The sequence below is a fragment of the Perissodus microlepis genome, chromosome 3 (assembly GCF_051167445.1).
Source record: "Perissodus microlepis isolate ML-2025 ecotype Zambia chromosome 3, ASM5116744v1, whole genome shotgun sequence".
Taxonomy (NCBI): Eukaryota; Metazoa; Chordata; class Actinopteri; order Cichliformes; family Cichlidae; genus Perissodus; species Perissodus microlepis.
The window spans coordinates 30,063,150-30,090,878 of NC_140463.1; the positions used below are offsets into that span (position 1 = coordinate 30,063,150).

The 27,729-nt window shown below is 42.8% G+C and overlaps 2 protein-coding genes across 2 annotated transcripts in view; one reads left to right on the plus strand and one right to left on the minus strand.

The window, feature by feature from the left end:
• faah2b (fatty acid amide hydrolase 2b) overlaps positions 1–15,187 on the plus strand; it is a 30,741-nt gene extending 15,554 nt beyond the window's left edge. Inside the window, exons 3-11 of the mRNA XM_084923956.1 lie at positions 4,043–4,179; positions 4,529–4,738; positions 5,311–5,430; positions 5,993–6,128; positions 10,029–10,146; positions 10,241–10,360; positions 13,019–13,130; positions 13,295–13,483; positions 14,202–15,187. Coding sequence (XP_084780082.1) covers positions 4,043–4,179; positions 4,529–4,738; positions 5,311–5,430; positions 5,993–6,128; positions 10,029–10,146; positions 10,241–10,360; positions 13,019–13,130; positions 13,295–13,483; positions 14,202–14,377 — 1,318 coding nt within the window. The 3' untranslated portion in view covers positions 14,378–15,187. The remainder of the gene's footprint in view (positions 1–4,042; positions 4,180–4,528; positions 4,739–5,310; positions 5,431–5,992; positions 6,129–10,028; positions 10,147–10,240; positions 10,361–13,018; positions 13,131–13,294; positions 13,484–14,201) is intronic.
• Positions 15,188–16,746: 1,559 nt separating this feature from the next.
• nelfa (negative elongation factor complex member A) lies at positions 16,747–24,003 on the minus strand. Its single transcript, XM_084923955.1, has 11 exons — positions 23,529–24,003; positions 20,208–20,379; positions 19,399–19,560; positions 19,125–19,214; positions 18,920–19,047; positions 18,728–18,797; positions 18,549–18,637; positions 18,345–18,453; positions 17,917–18,245; positions 17,729–17,828; positions 16,747–17,043 (listed from the first exon to the last, which is right to left on the minus strand). The coding sequence occupies exons 1-11, from the start codon at positions 23,736–23,738 to the stop codon at positions 16,859–16,861; spliced, it is 1,644 nt and encodes a 547-aa protein (XP_084780081.1). The 5' UTR covers positions 23,739–24,003; the 3' UTR covers positions 16,747–16,858.
• Between the last annotated feature and the right edge of the window lie 3,726 nt (positions 24,004–27,729).

Below are 27,729 nucleotides of genomic sequence, written 5' to 3' on the forward strand. Positions count from 1 at the left end.
TTTTTTTCTCACCTATTACCGTTCTGAGATGAGTTGGACTTGTTTGAGGGTAGGAAATTCGTCCTTCGCTCAGATTTCTTCAGATTTCAAACTCTGGAAATGAACCACTTTTTTCTCTCGTCATATCTTTTTTTTGGATTTCCACAGAGACCTGAAAATTTCCATGACTGTTCACCAAAGCCTGCTGTCTCTTACGGTGAAAGAATGATATCGATACTCCAAATAGATTTCGAGTTACAAAGCGTTGTTTGAGGGCAGGTCAAGGCAGTTTTTGCTTCGGCTCTACTCAGTTATGGTGCATTACAAGTCAAATATCTTTAATAATTCATATTTTAATGATAAATTGTCAACACTTGAAGATTCCCCCATCTCTTCTGAACAAAACGGTGTAAGAATGACCGTTCTAGCCCCTACGGTTAGGAAATTATGGTCATTTGTTTGAGGGGAGTCGTCATTATGAGAAATAGACTGCAAAAATCCTGTGTCTCTCTGTGCTGCGTGCACCTGTTTTGGCGGGAAAAAGTGCACAGGCTCTCTGATTGGTGGATTCAAATTCAGCAGCTCCCAGCCTGCTTGACTGAGCTAGAAACTTACTTCTCTCACCCTTTTTTCAGCTGTCCATTTTGCTTTTCCAATTTTTCTGTTTAAGTTATTACTATTGTGCTAAATCATACTATTTCTGCTATTTTATAAGATTTGTGCCAAATATAGTATTTCTGATTAATTATAATTTTTCTACCAAATCATAGTACAGTATTTTTGCTTTTTATAGGATTTTTATAGGATATTTATATTGCTTAATATAGTATTTCTGCTTTTTATAGGATTTGTGCTTAATATAGTATTTCTGCTAAATTATAGTATTTCTTCTTTTTATAGTATTTGTGCTAAAACATAGTATTTCTACTAAATGTAGTATTTATGCTTAATCATACTATTTCTATATATTTCTGCCAGGTCCCCAGGCAGCCAATCCTCTGTGAGGACTGAGACATTCAAATTTTCAAATCAGGGCCTGCACGGTTTCCCAGCCAATCATATATGTGGGCTGAGGCATTCAAATTTGCATATTGGGGCCTTCATGGCTTCTAAGCCAGCCAATCATATCTGAGGGCTGAGGAATTCAAATCCACAAATCAGGGCCTGCACGGCTTCCCAGCCAGCCAATCATATATGTGGGCTGAGGCATTCAAATTTGCATATTGGAGAATTCGTGGCTTCTAAGTCAACAAGTCATCCATGTCATATATCCCTAAAAATTCATATTTTAATGATAAATTGTCAACACTTGAAGATTCCCCAATCTCTTCTGAACAAAACGGTGTAAGAATGACCGTTCTAGCCCCTACGGTTAGGAAATTATGGTCATTTGTTTGAGGGGAGTCGTCACTATGAGAAATAGACTGCAATAATCCTGTGTCTCTCTGTGCTGCGTGCACCAAAGTACACAGCCTCTCTGATTGGTGGATTCAAATTTAGCAGCTCCCAGGCTGCCTGACTGAGCTTGAAACTTGCTTCTCTCTCCCTCTGTGTGTGTGTGTGTGTGTGTGTGTGTGTGTGTGTGTGTGTGTGTGTGTGTGTGTGTGTGTGTGTGTGTGTGTGTGTGTGTGTGTTTGTGACAGAGAGAGAGAGAGAGAGAGAGAGAGAGCCTTTTTATAGGATGATCTCATTGTAAGATTCAAATTCAATATATTTAGACTGGTTGACTGAATTGGATCTTGTGTGTGTGTGTGTGTGTGTGTGTGTGTGTGTGTGTGTGTGTGTGTGTGTGTGTGTGTGTGTGTGTGTGTGTGTGTGTGTGTGTGTGTGTGTGTGTGTGTGACAGAGAGAGAGAGAGAAAGCCTTTTTATGGGATGATCTCATTGTACGATTTAAATTCAATATATTTAGACTGGTTGACTGAATTGGATCTTGTGTGTGTGTGTGTGTGTGTGTGTGACAGAGAGAGAGAGAGAGAGAGAGAGAGAGAAAGCCTTTTTATGGGATGATCTCATTGTAAGATTTAAATTCAATATATTTTGACTGGTTGACTGAATTGGATCTTGTGTGTGTGTGTGTGTGTTTGTGTGACAGAGAGAGAGAGAGAGAGAGAGAGAGAGACCCTCTCTAGGGCAGCATGTCATTGTTGGAAAAGAATATAATATATTCAGACTGGTTGACTGGCATAGACCCTCCGTGTGTCTCTCTCTCTGTGCATTTGTGTATACATATTTGATTTTGTGTGTATCTGTTGGCTGTTCCTTCTTGTTTTTTAAATTTATTTTTATTTCTTTATTTTTTTTTCACAGGTGAACAACAATTAGTTTTGAGGGAACTTAACCATGTTCCGTTCTTTTTTTCAGCTTGTCATCTTACTTTTCCAGTATTTTCACTTAAGTTATTACTATTCTGCTCAATCATAGTATTTGTTCTAAATCATTGTTATTATGCTATATTGTAGTATTTCTGCTAAATCATACTATTTCTACTATATTATATTTTTCTTTCTAAATATAGCATTTCTGCTTTATAATTGTATTTCTGCTATAATATTTGTGCTAAACCAGAGTATTTGTGCTGAAACATAGTATTTCTGCCAAATGATAGTATTTCTGTCAAATTATAGTATTTGTGCTAAAACATAGTATTAATTTAAAATGACAATATTCATAGTTCATCACAGTGTCTCTGGTAAAACACAGTATTTCTGCTATGTTGTACTATTTTTCTAAATCATAGTGTTTCCGTAATGTTTAAGTATTTTTGGCTAAATATATTCTTTCTGTTATCTTATACTATTTCTCCTAAATTCTTGTATTTTTGAGAAGTTATCATGTTTCTGGTAAGTTACAATATTTCTGCAAAGTTCTGCTATGCTATTGCATTTCTGCCAAGTATTATGTTTCCTCTAAGATATTGCAGTTCTGCTGAGTTATTCCATTTTAGCAAAGTTCCTTTGCTTCTGCAAAGTTTTTACAATTTCTGCAACTTTTCAGCTTTTTCAGCTAGTTTTTGCATACAGCTTCAGCTTTAAGCATCCACACTGCATTTTCGCAGGAAATGCAATTTTTTCTAGTATTTCTTGATCTTGGTGTGACACATAGGCTTTTTCTAAGGATTTGATGTTTTTCTCTAGTTCCTGAATTTTTTTTGTTTTCTTCTTTCTTCTTATGTGATGAGAAAGAGATTATTTTACCTCTCATCACGGCTTTCCCTGCTTCCCAGAGGACAGATGCTGATGTTCCAGGAATGTCATTAAAACCTAAATATAGAGTCCATTCTTTTTTAAAGTATTTGATAAACTCTTCGTCTTTGAGCAGTGATGTATTAAATCTCCAGTTTTTTCTTGGTGTAGTATTATTCATCTGTATTAGTGTTAAAGATACAGGAGCATGATCGCTGACAGCTATAGGATGAATCTCAGTGTCTGTAATGTTACTCAGCAGTGAGCTGCTGACCAGAAAATAATCCAGACGAGAGTAGGAGTGATGGACATGTGAGAAGAAAGTATATTCCTTACTATTGGGGTGAAGGGAGCGCCATGCATCGCAAAGACCAAAGTCGCTCATATACTGTTTGATTATATTTGTGGACTGCCAGTTACGCTGAGTTCCTGCTGTATTGAGCCTATCCATTTCTTCATTTAGTCCCAGGTTGAGGTCTCCCCCCAGAACAATTGTGCAGTCTAGGTGTTCGGAGAGTGTACTAAACTTCGTGTTTTTTAATGCAATTATCTCATAAATAATGAGGATTTCTAAATGGCTAATTGTACTAACGGACCATTCAAGAAGTTTATGCTCCTGGTTAGATTTACTAATTAACTAATTAGCAGGTTTCTACAATGCACCCATATAGTTAATGGATGCACCTGCTATCAATAGCTTATAAAACGACAGCCCACCCTGCAAATACGGTCACAAATCATGGCAAGGCACATGTTCCCTGCATGATGAACACTATAATCAGCTTGGTGAATCTCTTTTTCATACTGTACTAGCATCAGGTCAAAATCTTTTCCCTCTAAATTTGTCAGTAAACGTAAACTGCATTTCTGTCTGTCCAGGTTTGCTGCTGCCCTCCAGGAGGCGGCTCAGGTCGATAAGCTGATTGAGGAGGAGACTGGAGGAGAGGAAGTGCTGGAGGACCGGCTGCCTTTATTAGGAGTCCCACTTTCTGTGAAAGAGTCTTGTGCCCTCCAGGGTAACTTCCAGAAATTTAATCTCCCGTCAGCCGCGTGAAACCTGACACTTTACTATGGTTACCTGCATCAGGTGACCTCAGTTTTACTCAGTATTTGATACTGTTAACATGTCTCAGTCCACACACGCACTTTGGACTGTATGTATGCAAGTATGCATTTAAGCGCTGTAAATCCTCTTAGAAGGTTTTACTGTGGTAGTTAGTTTTCAAACTTCAGTTCTGGTTTTTGACTTGCTGTTCACTGAAGGAGAAAACTAGAAGTCAGAAACGTTTTCCATCAGTTAAAAATGATGCTGAGGGAAGTCACTGCAAATCCACTCTGCACATGTGACACGTCTCCTTTCTGCAGGGATGCCCTTCACTACAGGCCTGGTCTCCAGGCGAGGGCTCGTGGCCACAGTCGACGCTCCACCTGTGGCCCTGCTGAAGAGAGCGGGTGCCATCCCGCTGGGTGTCACCAACACAAGCGAGCTCTGCATGTGGTATGAATCGCACAACCACATCTATGGCATCACCAACAACCCGTATGACCTGGAGAGGATACCGGGAGGAAGCTCAGGTTAGCAGCCGGTGTTGAGACAAAGTTGAATTGTTTTATTTTTTTTTTTTGCTGGCATTTGTTTTTGTTCCCAGGAGTCGTCCTGGTTTTAATCATATTACTGAGGCTCTGGCTGTGATGCTGTTATTTATTTATTTATTTTTACCTTTCCCTTCTTTCAGGTCTGGTTGAATGCTATTTTATGTGGAAAATGTTCAATGATGTCTTGTGTGCAGAGCTGTACAAAATCTAAAAACCTTGTGATGTCTCTTTCTGTGTCTTTGTGTGTGAAGACTACACTAAACCTCTGTGAGCTGCTTTTTTTTTTTTTTTTAAAGGCAATTTTAACCATAAAATCTGCAACCAAACCATTGTTAGTCGAGTTGCTTTATTTTTATAATAGTAACGCTGCTTATTTCATACATTTAATGAACAAATACATTTTATGTTGCCATTTTTCTCAAAAACAAAAATGTTCGTATCTTTGTTGACTCTGTGAGGACTTTTATTGACAATAATGGTCCAGATAAAGTCCACTTCCACTGACTTATCTCTGCTCTCTCACTGTTTATCGCCTGTTCCTCTGGGCTCAGGGGGAGAGGGCAGCATACTGGGAGCGGCAGGTTCAGTCATCGGTGTGGGCTCAGACATCGGCGGCAGCATTCGTATGCCCTGTTTCTTCAATGGAATATTTGGCCATAAAACTACTCCAGGTAAAAGACACTGGCTGTGAATCTGATAACCCCACATAAGCTAATGTTGTAGCTCTGTTTTTTGTTTTTTTGTTTTTTGGGGGGGGTTAGTAGCAGTTAATGAGGAAAAAAATGTGACAGGGATCACTCATAGACATGAACCTCCAGAGGATTATCATGTGTGCCTGCAGCTCCCCTCTGCTTCTTTTTCAGCTTTGCCCACAACTTTACAGCTAACTGCTCGCATAGCACAGTGACAGTTAAAGCCCAGCTGAGGACACAGTGGAGCATTTAGGAGCTAAACAGGCAGGTTTGTCTCAGGAGATTTCTGTTCAGCGCTGTTAAAATGTGCATTAAAGCTTTCTACGCTAGTTGTTATCTGGGCCCTTTTCACAAACCAAGCAAACAAGCTGTGACTAAAACAAAGGCTTGGGTTTTACATTCATCAGGTGGACAGAAACTTTGAAGGAGCAGCTGCTACCCACTGCACCAAATCAGATTGAAATCTTCATGTATGACAGCGTTTTGCTTACAGATTGTTTCTAAGGCTGACTAATAGCAAAAAAAATACTTTTTCCTTTAGGTGTCGTGTCCTGTGAGAACCAGTACCCTCCTTCCTCTGGCAGGCAGGAGGAGTACCTCAGCTCTGGTCCCATGTGTCGCTACGCTGAAGACCTTCTGCCTATGCTCAAGATCATGGCCGGACCCAGAGTTAACATGTAAGGCCCTGCTGCTGTTGCTTCATCTGAGTGTAATTCGGGGCTAATGTGTTAATTCTTTTATTTATTTGTATTAATTTATCTACATGTATAAGTGACACAGTGTGCAGTCTGTGTTCATGCACAAATACAGTTCTTATGGTGCCAAGGTAAGAACTGGGGCTTACTTAGAAGAGGCTGGAGACCTTCTAAAGCAAAGTGTGTGTGTGTGTGTGATCAAATTATGGCAAACTGGACACACCCACATTGATAAATTGATAGCAGATGTTTCATATCCCTAATCTGCACAATAAAATGCATCCAGCTATCTCAGTGCTAATTTTTTTTTTTTTTTTTTTTAGTGCTTCATGGATGTGATAACGATCCACACGCAGTAACATTTTATACTCTCCTAAACTTCTTACATTTTATGTGACTGAAGATTGCTCGCACATAAGAGGATTTTGGATGTTGGCTTAAATGTAATATCCTGGCCACGATGATAAACTAACTACATCATGTCTTTTGTCTTCTTCGTCCCCATCACCCCCCAACCATATTTTGTTAAAAGGGAGATTTTCCTTCCCACTGCCTCAAATTGCATCCTCATATGGGGTTTTGTGATTGTCAGGGTTTCTTTCTAATATATTCAATTCCTTATTCTTATATCTTTCCAATATTTAAGGCTTAGGGAGTGGCTGCAGCTCAGGAGATGAGGCAGGTCATCCACTAAGTGGAACGGTGGTGGTTTGATCCCTGGCTGTTCTAGTGTGCATGCAAAGTATTCTTGGGCAAGATACTGAACCCCAAGTTGCTCATCGATGCATCCATTGGCGTGTGAATGTTAGAAATAGACAGCACTTTTTTTTAAGTGCTGTCTATTTCCAACCCATTTACTTTTTACCCTACAATATAAAGCAACTTGATGTCACTGTTATGATTTTTATTATTTTCTTTTCGCTATAAAAATTCTCAGTTTGGCTCACCTGTTGTGAGAGCAACCTAAAATAAAACAACTCAGTAACTATGAATAATTTTGATTTAATTTAAAGAATATTGAAGTTTTTGTGCAGCCAAACGCAGGAGATGCCAGACATAATACAGGTCAAAGGAGCTTGCAAAGAAAAGCGTCTGGACTTCTTTAAGTTGCTTGAAAACGTTTCACCTCTCATCCGAGAAGCTTCTTCAGTTCTAAGGTCAAATGGCGGAGAGTCCCTTCTACCCTCTCCAATCTACCCTCTCCAATCTTAGAAGAGGTTTACAAGTTTGTGGACAAGGCTCAGCGGGCCCAACACTCTAAAGGAAAAGAAAGACAACGCAGGAAATTTCACACCTTGCTTTATAAAACACTCCTCATTCTGAACCTACACAACTCAGAGAAGAAAACACACCTGAGGACAGTCAGGAGAAATGGGTAAAGAACTTTTCAGACCGGAATCTCACTGAACCTGTAAAGAGAGTATTAGCCAAAGGACTCAATTTTGCCATTTCTCCACAACAGTTGCCCATAGTGGACCTCATCACAGCCACAGAAACCGCCATACGGATTAATAAATTATCACAGACGGAAGCAGAGCAAATCAGGATGAAAGTCTCAGCCACGCTCTCCAGTGCCAAAGTCCCTCCATCCAACCTCACAATACAAGAAAAGAAGGCCGTCGCTTCCCTGAGCAAAGACCACAACATCACTATTTTACCAGCTGATAAGGGAAGATGCACCGTGGTCCTAAACACTACAGATTACCACACAAAGATCACTACTCTCTTCAGTGACAACAATACCTACGAAGCCTTAAAGCGAGACCCCACAAGCAACTACAAAAAGAAAGTTATAGCTTGCCTTCAAGACCTTGAAAAGGACAAAATCATTGACCGCCTTACAAATCACCGCCTTTACCCAGGGGATGCCATACCCTGCATTTACAGACTTCCTAAAATCCACAAGGAAGCTGTCCCACTCAGACCCATAGTCAGTAGCATAAACTCAGCCACTTACAACATTGCAAAACACCTGGCTACCATCCTTGCACCTCTCGTGGGGAACACCCCACACCACATCAAGAACTCCACTGACTTCACCTACAAGGTCCAGAAACTTACCCTGGATCCAGATGAAACCATGGTGTCCTTTGATGTAGTCTCTCTTCACTTGCATACCCACCACGGAGGCCGTGGAGACTGTCAGAAAACGACTACAAGAAGACAGCTCCTTGGAGGACAGGACCAACTTCACACCCGATCAGATTTGCACACTGTTAGACCTCTGCCTCACCACAACATACTTCAAATACAACAAAGGCTTCTACAGACAAAAACATGGCTGTGCCATGGGCTCCCCCGTGTCACCTATTGTAGCCAACCTTTACATGGAGGAAGTGGAAAGGAAGGCTCTTGGCTCTTTCAAAGGAAGAGTACCCAGCCACTGGTACAGATATGTAGACGACACCTGGGTCAAAATCAAGACACAAGAAGTGGAATCCTTCACTGCGCACATTAACGCTGTGGATAAAAACATCAAGTTCACCAGGGAAGACACAAAGGACAACTGTTTGCCTTTCCTGGACTGCGCTGTGCACATTGAAGAGAACGGCAACCTCAGCATCGAAGTTTACCGGAAGCCCACACACACGGACCAGTACCTCCTCTTTGACTCCCATCACCCTCTGGAACACAAACTTGGAGTGATTAGGACCCTACACCACCGGGCAGAACATGTTCCCTCTAAGCCTGAAGGGACACACATGTAAAGGAAGCACTCAAAACGTGCGGCTATCCTAAATGGGCGTTCTTAAAGTCAGCAAAGAGGCACAGAAAAGAAGATCAGACACCAGCGAGGGAGGATAAGACGGACAGACGCAACAACATTGTCATCCCCTATGTAGCCGGTGTATCAGAAAAACTCGGGAGAGTTTTCTCCAAGCATGACATCCCGGTGCATTTCAGACCCAGCAACACGCTCAGACAAAAACTGGTTCACCCGAAAGACAAAACTCCAAAACACAGACTTAACAATGTGGTGTATGCTGTACAGTGCAGCGAGGAATGCCCAGACCTCTACATTGGAGAGACCAAACAGCCACTTCACAAGCGCATGGCACAACACAGAAGAGCCACCTCCACAGGACAAGACTCAGCAGTCCATCTGCATCTTAAGGATAAAGGTCACTCTTTCGAGGATGCCAATGTTCACATTTTGGACAGAGAGGACAGATGGTTTGAAAGAGGAGTGAAAGAAGGCATCTATGTCCACTGTGAGCGACCATCTTTGAACAGAGGCGGGGGTTTACGACACCAACTCTCTGCCATCTATAATCCAGTTTTGAGTTCCCTCCCCAGACGCCTTAACGCCCACTCACATCCTGGGACATCTGACCTCAGGAACCCAAAACCCTGGCTGATTGGGACCCACACCCGTTTTCACACCTTGGCTCAGGTGATTAGAGGATCATCAGGGGTCCTTTGTCCCTCTTTGGGGGGGGGATACTCCCACTGGGTTTAAATCTGGGACTCTCCACCATTTGACCTTAGAACTGAAGAAGCTTCTCGGATGAGAGGTGAAACGTCTTCAAGCAACTTAAAGAAGTCCAGACACTTTTCTTTCCAAGCTCCTTAGACTACGATGACCTGGATGACTGAGAACCTTCACAGAGACATAATACAGGCATTTAACTACAGAGAGGTATTTTGGGTAGCCTGCAAACAGGGTTTTACCAGGGCTGTAATAACGTCAGCACTTGATCTCGAGGTTTCATTTACATCAGCATAATGGACATATTTTGTTTAACAAATGGTCCAAAATTACAAGGAATTGTATAGATTTCTGTCACAAAAGATTCTGACTCAACACAACCAAACCCCAACTGTGTTTGTTAGCTACAGTAGTTCAGCAGTGCTGTTGATTGTTTCCACTTGTGCTCACAGGTTGTCCTTAAACACAAAGGTCGACTTAAAGAAGCTGCGGTTCTTCACCATCCCTCATGACGGCGGCTCTCCTCTCATAACCCCCGTCAGCAAAGAGCTCGTAGACATTCAGAGGAAGGTGCGTTGTTTTTTTTTTTCCTGTCTGTTGCAGAACTCCTACACACTTAGGAGGAATTGTTTTACACTTTAAATCCTCGTGTGGTCTTCCACAGGTAGCCGAGCGCCTGGAGGCGGACCTCGGAGTGAAAGTCCAAGAAGTGCATTTCCCTGAGCTCCGCTACAGCTTCCAGATCTGGGACACCTACATGGTCCTTCCTGACAAGGAGGGCAAAGTAGGTCCAGAACATTAACTTTACAGCAGACAAAGAGTCAGCGGGTGAATGATGAAGACAAGGGAGAGAAACAGGCATTGGTTTCTTGCTGTTGCTAGGACTTTCCAGCTAATAAGGCACGTCTCACTAAGAGAGAAAGCAGGCTGAGTCTTAGTCACAGCACCTATTGTAGTCTGCTGCCCAGAAATGGTCCCCTAATCTGTTTAGCTGCCTGTGCAACACACACACACACACACACACACACACACACACACACACACACACACACACACACACACACACACACACACACACACACACACAGAGTAATGTTTCTGCTACTTCAGAGGACAATACCCGCATCTAGATTTCCTGCAGACGCCTCGCATTAAACCAGGTCTCCTCATTAAAATGTAAAGCTTTACAATGTGATCAGTTTTTGTTACTAACTCAGAGTTATGTGCTTGGGAAGAGATTTATGTGCCCACATAGTTACATCCACGCAGTTCTCTTCACCTAATCTGAAACGTTTCTGTTACCAGGCTGTGAGTTAGTCACAGTCAGTTTACTGCTACTTTCTACTTTAATGCAGAACACCAGTTGTAGAAAGTTTGACTTAAAGTGAACCTACTATGCTTTTCCTTATTTTATGTCTTATACTGTCACAGTGCTGGATGCTCATACTGAACATGGCCATGGAGTTTCTTCTTTTCCTACTATTGGCTCTGTGCGATGTAAGGGGATGTCCTTATGTGGTCTTCTCAGGCACAGTATAAGAGCATTCAGTGATTGATTGTATGTAGTTGCAGCGATCATCTGATCATCCAGAGGTTGAGCATCGTCTTTAATCTGTCTCTTTGTAATATGAGACTCAACTCAGTTGGTGGTTAATTGGTTGTATCCTAGTTTTATTCTTATATAAAAGCAAGGTTGCTGTATTGAAGTTAAATCACCGTCCTGTATCAACTACGTCAAATATCAATCAACTTGTTTCAGATCTGAGGTTCTGGACTCTAACTAGTTAATGTGAAGTGTATTTAGAGAGGAACAGATTTGCAATTCCTTCTGATTTATCACAGTTGACATATTGCTACACAGATTGAATTGAAGACACCAGCTGATGAGTGATCACAGACCCAGTCCCCGTCTTTGAAGCAACACTTTCAAAGGCAACACTGCAACTTCAGTGGACATGGTTGCAGTAATTTTGTTTTGCTCTGGTCTCCAAGTACTGTAGCATAAAAGGGTTCTGGTAGAGTCCAAGAACAAAAATATGGGTAAACTTGGTACATTTAGATGCCTGAATGATATAGATTTGGTTTAAAGAATACCAAGTTAAAGAGAGCTAAATCAAATTGCCCAGTATAGAAGTTAAGTATTGAAACACTGGTTTCCAGTCTTTGTTGTTTCTGCATTTTTCCAAAAATTAAGTTTCTGCACTTTTTCTCAGATCAGATTTGTATCTTGTCTGTATTTTGAATCACATAAGAACCAGTGAGGTAAACTTTGCAACCAAAACCCAAAATTTATGTGGCTGTACTATTTTTCTTCTTTCCTTGACTCATGAATAATTTCACACCCACCTGTTGGGTTGTACAGTGGTCCCTCGCTATAACACGGTTCACCTTTTGCGGCCTCGCTGTTTCGCTGTTGTTGTTTTTTTGTTTGTTTGTTTTGGGGGGTTTTTTTGTTGTTTTTTTTGTGTGTGCAATTTTGCATGCTGTGTTTTGTTTGTTTTGTGTTTTGTGGTTTTTTTTTTTTTTTTGTTTTTTTTTTTGTTTTTTTTTTACTGCTCTTTTTTTCTGTGTCCTGATTGGCTGTTGACCATTGTCAGTCAATCTCGTGCCGTGTCTCCTGTCCAGTACAGAGTGCGTTCAGCTTGTCAAATTTACATAAATCTTCGATCTCTAGCAGTGTGACTCTGAAGTGCTGCACTGTATGTTTGTAAGTTTTCTCCCCAACAAACACAACACATGTCGACGAAACGTAGGCACCTGCGGTTGCCTTTGGTTTCATTCTATAATACTGGACTTTTTTTTTCTACGAAGGTTTGAACTGTGAGAGTGTTTAAACAAGAGAGAAAAGTGTGAAAATGTTCATGCCTGTCTGAGAAAAGTGCGTAGTGGCGGGTTTTACAGACTTAAAACGTTTATAATAATTGTAAGAAATAAAGTTGGCTACTTCGCGGATTTCACCTATCGCGGGTTATTTTTAGAACGTAACTCCCACAATAAACGAGGGACCAGTGTACTCGTCTTTACAAAGTGGGCAGTAGAGTGGCATCACTGCAGTGCAGGGAGCCCAAAAAGATTTTAGAGCTGGCACTCAAAAAAGATTAGTGACACAGCCACTCTACTCTACTCTCTACCCCTGACATCCATTTTTGTGATATTTGACTGAAGTGGTTTCATGACGGGAACATTTTTGTGGCCTGTGGGCTTCTGCTGTTTTCAGGTGCTCAATGACTAATAAATCATTACTAACTTTAAACCTGAGCCTGGTGTAGTGATGCCACACAGGCGCAGGTTACTGGCACGATAATGATGACAACTTGGACAGTCTGTCAGCAGAAAATAGCAACCATGGTTGAAAGGAAGCAATAAAGAAATAATACAGTCTGTGTCCTTTCTATGACCTTTAAAAGAACTGAATTTTTTTGTTTTGTTTGTTTTCTCCTAGCCTCCTCAGATGTTTGCTGAGTTGATGGGAGAACCAGGACGACCAGCTTGGCCTCTGTGGGAGCTGCTGAAGTGGATGATAGGAAGATCAGACCACACCCTCGCTGCTATCGGTAAAGGCTGCAATACAGACTTCCAAAGTGTTCAATAGTAGCTCTCAATTTAATAAAAAAAAAAAAAAAAAAAAAAAAAAAAAAAAAATACTGTTATATATAAAAATGATTAAGTAATAAATGAATAAATAGCATTTAAAGTTTCTGTGAACCGACGTCTTCAGCTGTGGGCCTGATCGAGATGACTCGCATGTCCAAAACACCGTCCTCCATCATCCAGATGAAGGAGAAGCTGCAGAAGGAGGTGGATGAGCTGTTGGGTGCTGATGGTGTTTTCCTTTACCCCTCTCACCCCAAAGTGGCCCCCAAACACCACCACCCGCTCCTAAGACCCTTCGACTTCTCATACACTGGTCAGTGGCGTTCCACTTCTCACCTGATCTTATTTTAACAGCCAACATCTGCACAGCAACATCACGATTAATATCACAGCCATTAAAATCCAGAAACCGCTGATCTGCTGGGACTTTCCCACACAATCATTTACAAAGAAAGGTCCAAACTTGTTTTTTGACCATAAGTGAGTTCCCTGTACTCACATGGCCTCCACTCACCAGTAGAGCAACTTTGCGTTTTTTTTTTTGTTTGTTTTTTTGTTTGTTTTTTTGTTTTTTTTGTTGGTTTTCTTTTTTTTGGAACGGGAGACTCGCTTCATGGATGTGCAGCAGCTGTGTGACGCTGTCATGTTTCAAGCACCTTGTTGAATCTGTGCCATGAAGAATTAAAGCAGGTATGAAGGCACAAGAGGATCCAAACCAGTACTAGTGAGGAATACACAAAGCTCTTTGGTGGTCAGTTTTGTTTTGTTTTTTGCACCTGGACTTTTGCAGTCTGTGTGCAGGTTATCCTTTGTGCTTTTCAGTCACATCACTTTGCAAAATAACCTTTAAAGCTCAGTTGAAAAGAACTGTGGGAGCCTTCAAAACCTTTTTACATCCTGAACACTGTCTGTGATTTATCTTATGTCTGACAGTCATTTTCGAAGTTTCTATTTCTGGATTATGGCTGTTAAAAAGATTTATTCCACGTATTAAGACATTTGCTTTTTTTTTTTTTTTTCTCCATACACAGGTATAATTAACATGCTGGGGCTGCCGGTGACTCAGTGTCCTCTGGGTGTGGGTGAGGAGGGTCTGCCTCTGGGCGTGCAGGTCGTTGCAGGGAAGCTGCAGGACCACCTGACCCTCGCTGTGGCCCTCCACCTGGAGAAGACGTTTGGAGGCTGGAAGGACCCCGGAGCAAACTAAAAGCACACGCTCACACAATAGCAGTCATCACCAAGCCTGCAGAGCAGGTCTGGTTTGGCTGAGGTAGCGGTACTGCCTGATGTAGTACACAGAGAGAGCCAGTCGTTGCTTTGAATGTTGTAGTAGGAAAGATTTTGCACTAATAAGAATTCAGTCATGATTTTGTCATCTACTCTTTTCACAGACTGCCATGAACCTGAGCTTTAACAAACTGAAAGGCTATCAGCTCTCTCTGAGCATTCACTGTATGACATAGGACAGGGTGTTTGTGTAGACAAGCCTCGCACTGTTAGACTTCCCTTGTTTTTCCACCTGCTTCACTCATGTACGTGCAGACTCATTATTACTGTTTTAACTTTCAAAAGGTCACTTTTGATTGTTTATGTTCACACTCGCAGCCACCCAGGTTGTTACTGTTGCTCTAACTGATTGGACCTCTGCAAACACTCAGCGTGAACCTGAGCAGAAGTCTCCTGAATACATTAAATAATGATTTGTGCCGCAACTACAGAGGCAAACGGACAGAGCTGACAATCAGGTACGGGCTAGACATGATCATGCATTAAACACTGGAAATAAAGTGTTAACCAAAGTGCTTTATAGAGATGACATTAGATGGTCCAATAAGCCAGAACAGAATGGCAGGCACCAGTGGAATAGAGATTATGAAGGAATACTTATCTGACATCGGTAGAGGAAAACAGCCTTAATTTAATGATGATATGAATGTTGCAGATCAGTGCAGTGACTGAGGCGCATGCTTTATGTTGCAACTCATTTTAATTAATAAAAAAGTATTGTTTCATATTACAGCTGGTTTTCTTTTAAAAACCCTGTTTGACTTATTCCAATGAAGAATTCAAGGTGATTTTATGCACACACAGGCCAGAAGGCCAAATGCATGAGGACCAATGGGCAACACTTTAGCTGATTTTTTTTTAAAAATAGCTCATCCACCCAGATAACTGTATTCAGAGTACAATGATCAGCAATTAGCTAAACAACATGACTGACATAGACAATCCCATAAAACAGGATTTCAATTTTTCTGAGTGAAATTCTCGTCATTTAGTCCGTTACTTAGGATTTATTAGCAAGGGTGCAACACACACTGGCTAACAGCTGTTTAAGAACTTGGCAACAGGGAGGAAAACCCACTTTTAACATGAATAAACCTGAAGCCGAATCAGGCTCAGGACAGGACAGCAATTGGCCTTTTAATACAGTGTCTCTGTTCAAGACATGAATCACAATCAGTAAAGAATTAGTTGGATAATTAAAAACAATGAAAAAATATTCATTTCACTGCAACAAGATTTACAGAAACATTTTGCTCTTAGTGTATTAGATCACTTATGGGATATTGATCCCTATGTGGTGACCTGTGCTCACATATTAAAAAAAAAAAAGTGCATTCACACTATTCTGAAGCAGTTTAAAGTCGTGGTCAGTTCCTCTCTCAGGCTTTCTCCAGCATCACTTTTAAGCTTGGACTGGTTGGCAGGTTTTTTTTGTTTTTGTTTTTTTTTAGGTCCAGGTTATGATCTGAGTTTTGAGGTGGAAGGACACATGCTGCCTAATTCATGCTGTGCTAAGACTTTGAGAAATGCTCATGCCACACACAAAGACAACTATACTTGTTTCAAATGCAGATCTCTGCCCTGTGTTGGTAAATTAACTCTATTTTTGACTGAAGCCACATCAAGGTTCTCATGAGCAGGGCAGGAAGTCAGACACAGGAAGGACGCAGACTAAATGTTGAAACAAAACCACACTGGAGACACACACTGTCTCATTGGAGATATCTTAATAAGCATGTGTTTAAAGGTGTAAGATAAGTTAAACACAAAATAAACCCCCACTGGTCAAAGTGAGTAAGAAAGAGAGACACCTGCTGGAGTCTGTCATTTTATTTTCTTCCCTTCTTTTGAGAAAAAAAAAAGGATGAAAAATTATTAAACATCTACCAGAAGGCTCCAAAACAGAAGTGGACAGCATTAAGAACTAGTTCTTTTTCTTTATTTCATCTCATCTTTACAATGACCGTCTTCATTAATTTCTGTGTCATCACAAAACATGGTTTGGTTCTGAAATGTAGAAGAATAAGCTGCAAACGTCACATTTGCACAGAAAAATACAGACGGCTCGTCGTCTTTCTAAACACGTGACATGCTTGTACCGCAGTACAAATGTTCAAAGGTGCCTGTCGTGAGAATAACTCGTATCTCTCTCCTGTCAACAGCATCATTCAGAAATCGGAAGTGACATAAAAACAATAAAAAGGGTAAGGGAAACAACCCCCCAAAAAAACAAGTCTTCAAAGAGTCCCACATTTTGGAGGTGCAGCAAAAGGGAGAACCTTTCTCTCCTTGACAATCTTTCACCCTCCCCGTGCTCGATTTGGCCCAAATGTGTATGCAAATACTTTGTAACTGTGCGTAAACACGTCTGAAGTGGGGATTCCTGAGCGAGCGCATCGCCTCAGGAGGTGTTGGTGATGGGTTTGTATTTCTTGAGGCGGGTCCACTGTCCTGTGGAGTAGTTCATTTCGAAGACTGTGTCTACCAGCATGGTGGTGCTGCCAGTGCCGTCGGCTTTGGGCAAAACCTCTGTGTGCTCGCTCAGCTTGATCTGGATGATGTCCCCCTGCTCCGGGCATGGGTTCTCTGCAGGGAATAGGTGGGGGGTAGAGAAGGGTGGAGTTAGGGTGGTAAGCTGGTTAGTTTTTGCCCTGTCAGATGTGCATAAATGCTGAGAAATTATGAGGCACATCTACTGTAGTTAAAACTGCATTTAACCTGAAACATATTCTGTAAAATCCTGCAGCAAATGTGGGGAAACTCTGAATGACTACAGGGAATTCAGATTTACACAGGCCTTGAGACCAGCCAGTGACCTTATTGACCTTCATTCGTTGGGAAAAATGTTGCTGGCAGGTGCTGGGTGAATTCAACGCAAACTGGAAATTGAGACTGTTCAAACACATTCATAGTAGAAGATGTGCCTCACTGCTACAACAGGTTTAACTTTTATTTAAAAGGTGCACAATCTCCAAGTTTTACTGCACTTTGAGAGTTTGCAGACAAGTTTGCATCTTCCATCCAAACATGCAACTGCAGCAATCTGCTAGTGACCAAAGTCACAATGTGTTAAAGCTAATTTGCAAAAAAAGGGGGGAAAAAAAGGGTGAAGTGAATGAAAACGGGTCTGACAGGAAATACAACTGGTAAAATGGTAAACTAGATAAATAATCTGTACTTTTGGATACAGGCTCTGTGAGGAAGTAATATGCATTTATGAAAAAGCTGTTGTTTTTTTATATTTGCATCAAGCAGCTATAAACTCTCATACCTCTGGATCCAGCCATGAAGCCCAGGATGAGGGCCTTCTCCGGCCTCGTGACCTTGTTGGCGGTCTTGAACATCTCCTGGGCGGCGTACATCTGGTCTCTCTGACGGTCGGAAACAGTGGGGACAGATAATTTAGCTGACGTTTTAATATCCTCTGACTTTGAAAGTCTTGAAATGGTGTTTATTTACCGTAAGTGAGAGGTTCTTTTTGGGCTGTGGCTGTGGTGGCGTAGGGGCTGCTGTCGGGGTGGGGGTCTGAGGTGTGCTGGGAGGCTGAGTGGGGGTCTCTGGCTGGCTGGCTGTCGCAGCTGCAGGTGGTCCATTGCTGGCGGGGGTGGATACCGGTGTGCTGGGGGATGTGGGAGTTGCAGGGTTTGCTGTGGTTCCTGCATTGTACATAGGCGGCCTCTGCTTGTACTGGCCCGGTAAGGTGGCGTTGGCACCTGTGGTCGCTGTCGCCGACTCCTCTGGCTGACGGGCCGCCTGCAGCGTGTCCCGTCCCGAACCACCAGCATTGGCTTTGGAGGAGGAGGACATGAAGGAAACGCATGAGCAGGGAATTTTACTTTATTTGTTTGAGTGAGAGAGCGCTGAGCCCTGGGAGGTAGGCGGCTAACCTGGCTGTGCCTCGGAGCTGGGAATGTAAGACGAGGAGGGAACCATGCTGGGTGTGGCTGGTAGGTAGCTGGTTGATGGCAGAGGATTCTCGTTCAGCGACCCCAGTTTCTGAGAAACGACACAAAGGAGTGAACCTACGATGGCAGAGAGGCAAACAGGGGCTGGTGTGACAGAGAACAGTAGATATATGTTGGGTTAAATACCTGTGCGGAGACGAGGCCAGCAGCGTAGTCGGGTGTGGTGTTTTCCACCACAGCTTCTTCTTTGGCTGCTTTCTCTCCAGCCTCGGTTTCTATATCATAAAAAGAAGCACAGGTTAAGCACCGACAGCGTCACACTTTATTGCTCGAGAAAATCTAACTAAGGCTGTAAATTTACTTACCCAAAGTCTTTCGCCTCCTCTTAGCTTCTCTTCCAGCTCCAACCATATCCAGCTCTGAAATATCTAACAGCTGAACAATAGGAAAAAAAACAAAACCCTGTCACTCCAATCCTGCAGGAGCTCAATGAAAGTGAAGAACAAAGACGAAAGAATGAAAGCCGTAAGAAAAACGATACACTGGGTACGACTTACCTTGACCCCCCGCTCCTTACGCAGGGGCGTCCGTGCGGGAGCAATAGGTGTGCGGTTACTGGGAGGGCTGAACATACTGGGGGTGGTGGGGCTGCGGAATGGGGCTTTGGGAATCCCCTTGAGAGGAGCTGTAATGCAAACGTGGATGCAGTGAAATAATTTAAATCTTTTTTTAGTATGACTTTTTTTTTTTTTTTTTACTTACTTGTGGTGTCAATCTTTTTGACCAATCCTCTCCCTTTGGCATGAAAAGGCACTCCGGCTGTCTTCTTCAGCTGCTGGGCTGTCTCTGTAGCTATAAAACAAATGGATTTAAAACGTGTTAAGTTGGACAATCAATTCTTGAAGAACACCAGACACTGACAGTCTGTCAGGCACAGTAAAATGAACACAAATGCACATCTTTTACCCCACCCCACAGTCTCCCCCCACATAGCTGTGGGACGTCGTGTGTATTGGCCATTATTAAATAAACTTACATTTCTGCAGCAGCTCTGCTCTCAGGGTTGCACTCTTGGGCTTCCTCTTCAGCTGGAAATGTTTGACGGGAGGTGTGAGGGGTCCCACCAGAGTAGTCAATGCACTTTTATTCAGGTACTGGCACTCCAGAGGAAGCATGGCTGACGCCTCGCACTCGCTCACTGAGGAGGAAGAGAAAGGTGGGGATGTTAACTGCAGCACTGACCACTGTGCTCCTCTGTCTGTGGCTGGTCAGCATTATAAAACACGACTCTGCTCACTGAGCTGATGAGTGTTTTTCATTAACAGATACTTTATCCCTTTGTTACTGCTGAAAAAAAACTGAATTCAACATATAAGACAGCTCGTTAAATAGAGCTCAAGTAGTAAAAACTTAAAGTTAGTATAAAATTAAGGAACTAAATCTAAATGAAATACAAGTAAATATTTAAGTAAAATATCAAAACATGACATAATTTAAATAAAAGCCTAAGTGTGGAGTTATGTTTCTGCAATCAACACTAATCTAAATACAGCGACAGGAAAAAATAGCAGAAGTGCTTCCACTTTAAACCTTTTGAGTCTGGCTTGTGGTCATCTTGCCTTCCAGTTTACAGATAAAACAACATGAACTTGAGGGGAAACCACTGTACTACATAAGATCCGTCTACACCAGAAACCACCTGGGTAGTTTTCATGGCTCAGAATGGCTCCGCAAGTGATCTGAATATAGTTAAAGCAAAGACACTGTAGCTATGCATTTGCATTTATTTAAATGTTTAAGACATCAGCGCTCACCCGGAAATGATGCAAATTAATATAAAACTACCTTTCTCCCTGAGCTCTCCGAGAATATCCTGCACATTTGGATTCTGCTCCTCCAAGTCCAGATTCAGAGAGCCGGTCTCTGGGAAGGACTTGAGGATGTCTGCAACCATCAGCACCCAGGGCTCTGAGTCCACCGTAGCGAGCTGGATTATCTCCGACAGGGCCTCCTTCATCTGGCAAGAAAGGTGGTGTTAGTGAAACCTACAGTCACTGTAGTTACTTTAGCATTAGTTCCACAGGTTAACAGCACACAACTGAGTCTGTGAATCTATTTTTGGTCTGCACTCATGGTTCAGAAAACACCGGTTGCTTACATGAAGAAACAAATTGCATCATATCCTCCCGGACAGCTTGAATATGAGTGTGTGTAATCACTTTAACTTTTCCTTTAAAAAAGGTACAGACCACAAACCAAACTATTAAACGTGCAGTAATGTTTCCAAACAACCGTCTTAATAGCCTATGTCACTTACTGCTGTACGCTAAACAATCCAAATTTGTTGTTACGTTTATTGAAGTTGCATTCATAAGACCTTTAATGTCAGCATTTCAGCTTTGTAATACACACATTAAAAAGAGACAAGGGGAAATTACAGTTTTTAAGACAATTTCTTTTAGTTTCCTCAAACCTAATGATATTAGGCACTTCTAGCTCACACCTGACACACACCACCCCGACACTTTACAAATTGTAAGATAAATAATCACTCCTGTACAGACAAAAAAGTCCAGATTAATCAAACCCTCAGAGTGTGACTGAAATAATATAAAAATATTCTGAACACTAGTTATTATCCCAGAGTATTTTCCATTTTTCCATCTTTTAAATTCACACCTCCTCCATCTCTGGAAAATCCAGCATGAATCAACATTCACATAACTGCAATTTCAAGACTTTAACAACTGGATACAAAGAAACCTGATTTTGTGCAGTGATGTTTATCAAAGGGAAGCCATCCAACATGCAACACGAGGAGGACGCCAGCTTCAACCAACCATTAAATGCAGTCATGTTAATATCCACATGACAGAGTTAAGGCTATAGAGTCTGTCCACCTCCCTGCACTTATAGGTTCAGTGTTGCCAAAATAAACCCTGTTCCAAAATACTTTGCAAATGATATTCGTCACTGACTTTCCTCCATAGTTGATGCAAATGACAGTCAGTATAATTCAAGTCATCACCAGAGCAACCTCACAATGATAACTATGTTTTTGCAAAAGTAAACTTAAAATGCACTGTTCCAAATGATTATGCAGTTTCAAAACCTTTTATTGGTTGTAAAGAACTGAAAATTGGTCATTTGCTCAATATGCAGCATTACTGAAATCACAAGCTGTTTCAATCAAAAACATCTTAACAAACCAAGTTACATGTTAACATGGGATCCCTTCTTTGATAGAACCTTCACAGTTCTTGCATCCATTGAACTTGAGTTCATAGATCTTTTCCTTGAGGATGCTCTAAGGTTCTCAATAGGGTTGAGGTCAGGGGGGATGAGGACCACGCCATGAGTTTCTCCCCTTTTTATGGCCATAGCAGCCAATGCCACAGAGATATTGTTTGCAGCATGATATATATTGTCATGTACCCTAGCCCTAACATCCTCTTCTGTCACACCAACGCTCTGCATCACCAGACACCCCACGATGCAATATCATAATTTTTAGCATTTTTCAATATGGTGAATATTGCGTCAAAATATATTGTGATTTAGCACATTTCTTTAACTGCAAATTTTTTCCTCAAATTTAAACTTTCATTATCAGTTGTATCCTACAAACAGCTGGCAGCAAGTAGCATTGCGCTCATTGACAGAGACTCATTCAGACTGATGGCAGCATGTTGGCAATCTGTCTGTGTTTATAAGCTAGACAGCACTTATTTGCAAGCCTTGATCTGTCTCTCTAAGAGTGACTGGAGTCAGTCCAAGCAAGATTGTGACTGTCTGCAGAAAGGTGGCCTCCTATCAGGGGACTTGTGCAATTTCCTTGTGATCAAAAGTGGTCATGAGTGCAAGATCCTCAAGCTGTGAGCAACCACAAGTTATAATCTGTTGCATGCAATCACCAGGCAGACATCAATTCTTTTTAAGCTATAAGGAGGTAGCTCTCCTATTTTTACTCCTGTGACTGAGCCATTAGCTTGCTCTCAAACAGTTGAACCAATTTAATGCAAGTTTGCTCAGCTAACGTTATCTCAGGATGGTGGTTAAAAAGAGCTGAAGGCATTTAACTACAAAATATTAATATTTGGTGGCCCTGTGTCTATGAAGTATCGCCTTTTTCTCCCTCCACACCTACTACATGTCCTCCTTCACTACATCCATGAATCTCTTCTGAGGCGTTTTCTTTTTCCTCCTGTCTGGCAGCTCCATTTTCAACATCCTTTGTCCAATAGATCCACTCTCCCTCCTCTGCACATGTCCAAACCATCTCAGCCTTGAACTCAATTGATTTCTTTTCATTTCTGTCTAAATATTAACATTTTCAGCTCGGTCTTGTCTCTTTTTGTCAGAGCCACTGTTCCAAAACATTCATCATAGCAAGACTCGCTACCATCTAGTAAACCTTCCCTTTCACACTTGCTGCTCTCCTTCAAAACCACTTAATTAAAATAAATATTTGCATTAAAACAGCCAAGAGCTTCCGTGGTTTGCATACGGGAAATTACTCCTGAGCTTAGCCGCCAATTTCACTTAAACAACACACTTGAATGCTTGTTTTAAGAAACCCCATTAATAATTAGCTTAATAACTTTGCATTTGTTAATGAACAGTCTGGCTATATAAGCCACACAAATGACGGCTGTGTATCGTTTCCTGCGGGGGGAACAGGTGATCAGTGGGTCCGGGAGCTAGTACCGCCCTCCAGCCTAACGCCAGCTCTCAGCCGCCCATCCCATCACAATGTCCGTGCGAGCACCGCTAGGCTAGCGTTGCTCGCTGTAGCCGGTAAACAACCGCTGGAAAGACAAATGTGCGCAGGGGTAAAGTCAGCTCGGGAGCATCCTGTCGTTAGAGGGTAAAAGTGTAAATGTGTTTCGTGCATTGAAGGCAGGGTTTAAAAAAAGAAAAAAAATGGGGAGCATGTCGAGGAAATAACGAGTTTGCCGCTTCTTCAGTTAGCCTTCGGATAAATATGGTAGCATAATGTTAGCTGGAAAGGTTTATTAATATTGTTAGGCTTTTAAATATGCCACTAAACCGTCACAGGGACCTCAGTGCTTGTTAAAATCTAGCGCAATTATCGGCTCGTTTCTCAGCCGTGAATCCGAGGTAACAACTTATCGTACCTTCCAGGCTAACAGCGAGCTAACCCACCTCGTCAACGGTCCTCCGCGGAAGGTGCAGCATCCCGAGCAGGAGTTTCAGCTTCACCGGCGGCGACAAGCTCGAAAAACACAGCCGTATGTTGTCGATAACCGACACGGTGAGGAGCGAAGCGATGCTCGGAGGCGTCCAGAGCTCGTCCGTGGATCCTAGTTTGTTGTGAAGCCACAGGCCGGTGTCGCTGTCCTTCATCGACGCCATCTTGGAAAAAGAAGTGTTTTGAGTTCGGGCATTTTAACAGGCTACCTAAGAAAACAGCAGTCAGGACCCCGCCCATAACCCGGGGTGGGGTGGGGGGCAATTGTGAACGCAGAGCCGCGAGGAGACCGGGTGAAATCCACCTTTAAGTGTGGAACTGTTACACAGTGTGTGGTTAATAAAGTTTTAAGAAGGAAGGTGTAAACAAGGGCAGATCCGGGAAGTCTTTGTTACCTCATGTAATACAGTGCTACACATCTGCAGAGCAGAGAAACATCTGTATTGTCATAGTAACAGGTTATTTCAACCCTGCCCTGTCACAGTTTAATACACTACACTGGCAGCCACACTTCTCACTGGTCCCCGATGTTTCCTATGCTGCTTTTACTGCATTTAAGCAGTCTGTTATGTTAAACCACAGCATATCCAACCCATTTAATCGATGTCATATGTTTGCTGTGCTTAACTTTCCCACCTCTAGGATGAATAAAGCATATTATTATTATTATTATGTCCTCTTATCTTAAAATATGTCTTCTTCGGGCTGCGACCTTTAGGAGTTGCCACAGCAGTTCACCTGCCACCGTATCCCTGACATCTTCCCCTGTCACACCAGCCCTCCCTCACTACATCCATGAATCTTCTCTGGGACTTTCCTCTTCAACATCCTTTGTCTAATATATCCACTATCCCTCCTCTGCACTTGTATAAACCATCTCAACCTTGTTTCTCTAAAGATCCAAACTGCTGAACCTGAGCCATCCCTTTGATGGATTCATTGCTTCAGACATTGACCCCCAACACACCTTCCACCTCTCCCCCCTTCACCCCCCCTCCCCAATCCAGTCTGAACGACCACCCCCACCTTCCCCAATCCAGACCTAACGACCACTACCACCCTCCCCAATCAAGACTCTACGACCACCCCCACCCTCCCCAATCCAGACTCAACGACCACCACCACCCTCTCCAATCCAGACTCAACGACCTCCACCACACCTCTCACCCCCCTTTCCTCCTCCCTGAAACTCAGAATACACACTGAGGATGTGAGCCGACTATTCCAGAAACAGAAGCCCAGGAAACCACAGCATATCCAACCCATTTAATCGATGTCATATGTTTGCTGTGCTTAACTTTCCCACCTCTAGGATGAATAAAGCATATTATTATTATTATTATTATTATTATTATTATTATTATTATTATTATGTCCTCTTATCTTAAAATATGTCTTCTTCGGGCTGCGACCTTTAGGAGTTGCCACAGCAGTTCACCTGCCACCGTATCCCTGACATCTTCCCCTGTCACACCAGCTCTCCCTCACTACATCCATGAATCTTCTCTGGGACTTTCCTCTTCAACATCCCACCCTCCCCAATCCAGACTCAACGACCACCACCACCCTCTCCAATCCAGACTCAACGACCTCCACCACACCTCTCACCCCCCTTTCCTCCTCCCTGAAACTCAGAATACACACTGAGGATGTGAGCCGACTATTCCAGAAACAGAAGCCCAGGAAAGCCCCCGGACAAGACGGTGTCTCACCCTCCTGCCTCAAAACCTGTGCCGAACAGCTGGCTCCCATCTTTACTCGCATCTTCAACAGATCCCTGGAGCTGTGTGAAGTTCCCTCCTGCTTCAAACGCTCCACCATCATCCCTGTTCCCAAGAAACCCACCATCACAGGACTGAATGACTACAGACCTGTCGCCTTGACGTCTGTGGTCATGAAATCCTTCGAACGACTGGTGTTAACCCATCTGAAAGACATAACAGGCCACCAGCTAGACCCTCTGCAGTTTGCCTACCGGGCAAACAGGTCAGTGGATGATGCAGTGAACATGGGGCTGCATTACATCCTGCAACACCTTGACCGCCCGGGAACGTATGCCAGGGTCCTGTTTGTGGACTTTAGTTCGGCTTTTAACACCATTGTGCCTGAACTTCTCTCCTCCAAACTCTGCCAGCTCAGCGTGTCACCAGTTACCTGTCAGGGGATCACCAGCTTCCTGACAGATAGAAAGCAACAAGTGAGGCTGGGGGAGATCACCTCTGAAACTCGGTCCCTCAGTATTGGTGCCCCTCAAGGATGTGTCCTCTCACCACTACTGTTCTCCCTCTACACTAACGACTGCACCTCCAAGAACTCGGCTGTTAAACTCCTAAAGTTTGCAGATGACACCACTGTCATTGGCCTCATTCAAGATGGTGATGAGTCTGCATACCGGCAGGAAGTTGAGCGGCTGGTACTCTGGTGCAGTCAGCACAATCTGGAGCTGAACACTCTTAAAACTGTAGAGATGACAGTGGACTTCAGGAGACATCCCTCAACTCTGCTCCCCCTCACCATATCAGACAGCCCTGTGTCGACTGTGAAGACCTTCAAGTTCCTGGGTACAACCATCTCCCAGGACCTAAAGTGGGAGACCAACATCAACTCCATCCTCAAAAAGACCCAGCAGAGGATGTACTTCCTGAGACAACTGGGGAAGTACAGTCTTCCACAGGAGCTGCTGATCCAGTTCTACACTGCGGTCATTGAGTCTGTCCTGTGCTCCTCCATCACAGTCTGGTATGGAGCAGCCACTAAACAGGACAGGAGCAGACTGCAGCGGACTGTACGGGCAGCAGAAAGGATCATCGGCGCCCCCCTGCCCTCCATCCAGGATCTGTACCTCTCAAGAACCAGGAAACGGGCAGGGAAAATCATCACAGACCCCTCACACCCTGGACACAGACTTTTTGATCTGCTGCCCTCTGGCAGACAGTACAGAAGCTTGCAGACCAGGACCACCCGACATAGGAACAGTTTCTTTCCCCTCGCCATCTCCCTCCTAAACAGTTGAACTGTCACACTGCTCCAACTGCCAGAGTGCAACTGCACCTTATGTACATTCTCTAGTATTCATTCCACCTCATTCATTTCTGTATTTTATGTATATAAGTTTAGATTAGTTATTTATAGTTGGTTTACACAGCTTTGTGTATGTATGTGTATGTATGTGTAATGTGTGTATATAGACACGTGTGTGTGTGTGTGTGTGTGTGTGTGTGTGTGTGTGTGTGTGTGTGTGTGTGTGATTTACATTGCTGTGTGTGTGTGTGATTTACATTGCTGTGCTTGAGAGCCACCATCTACCGGAACCAAATTCCCTGTATGTGTCTGCACATATACTTGGCCAATAAACACGATTCTGATTCTGATTTCATCATGAGTCCGTCTTTTTGTCACTGCCACTGTTCAAACCATACATCGCAGCAGGTCTCACAACCGTCTTGTAAACTTTCTCATTCACTCTTGCTGCTATCCTGACACTTGTCTCCATCCAATTCACCACGCCTGCATTCTCTTCTTCACCCCTCTCGTGCGCTTGTCTTTTGCTTTAGGTGGTTGACTCCAAGTATTTAATCTCATCCACCTTCAATATCTGTAAATGTTCACCTCTCCACATGTTTCCCTCTCATTCACACACACATGTATTGTGCCTTGCTTTTACTTGATTTCATTCCTCTTCTCTCCTGTGCATACTTCCACCTGCTCCACACTCTCTCCATGGATCACAGTGTTATCTGCAAACATCATAGTCCACAGAGACTCCAGCCTGAACTCATCTGTCAGCCCAGTTGTCACCACTGCAAACAAGAAGGGGCTCAGAGTCCATCCCTCATGTAATCCCACTCCCACCTTGAACTCATCCGTCACTCCTACTGCACACCCACCACTCTGTTATCATTCATGTCTCGCACCACCCTCACATACTTCTCTGCTATTCCTGGCATCCTTATATACACTTTCTCTAGATCCACAAAGACATCTTAAATGAGCTTGCTTCACTAATTCGTACTGTCTACAAGAATTATATAGTCAATTATTATTTGCTCTTACTTATTACATGGGATATTAATTGGATATGTATCTATATCTTTACACTGTATAGTCGCCTCATTTAATGCCAGACTATAAACATGTAAATGTCAAAAACATGAA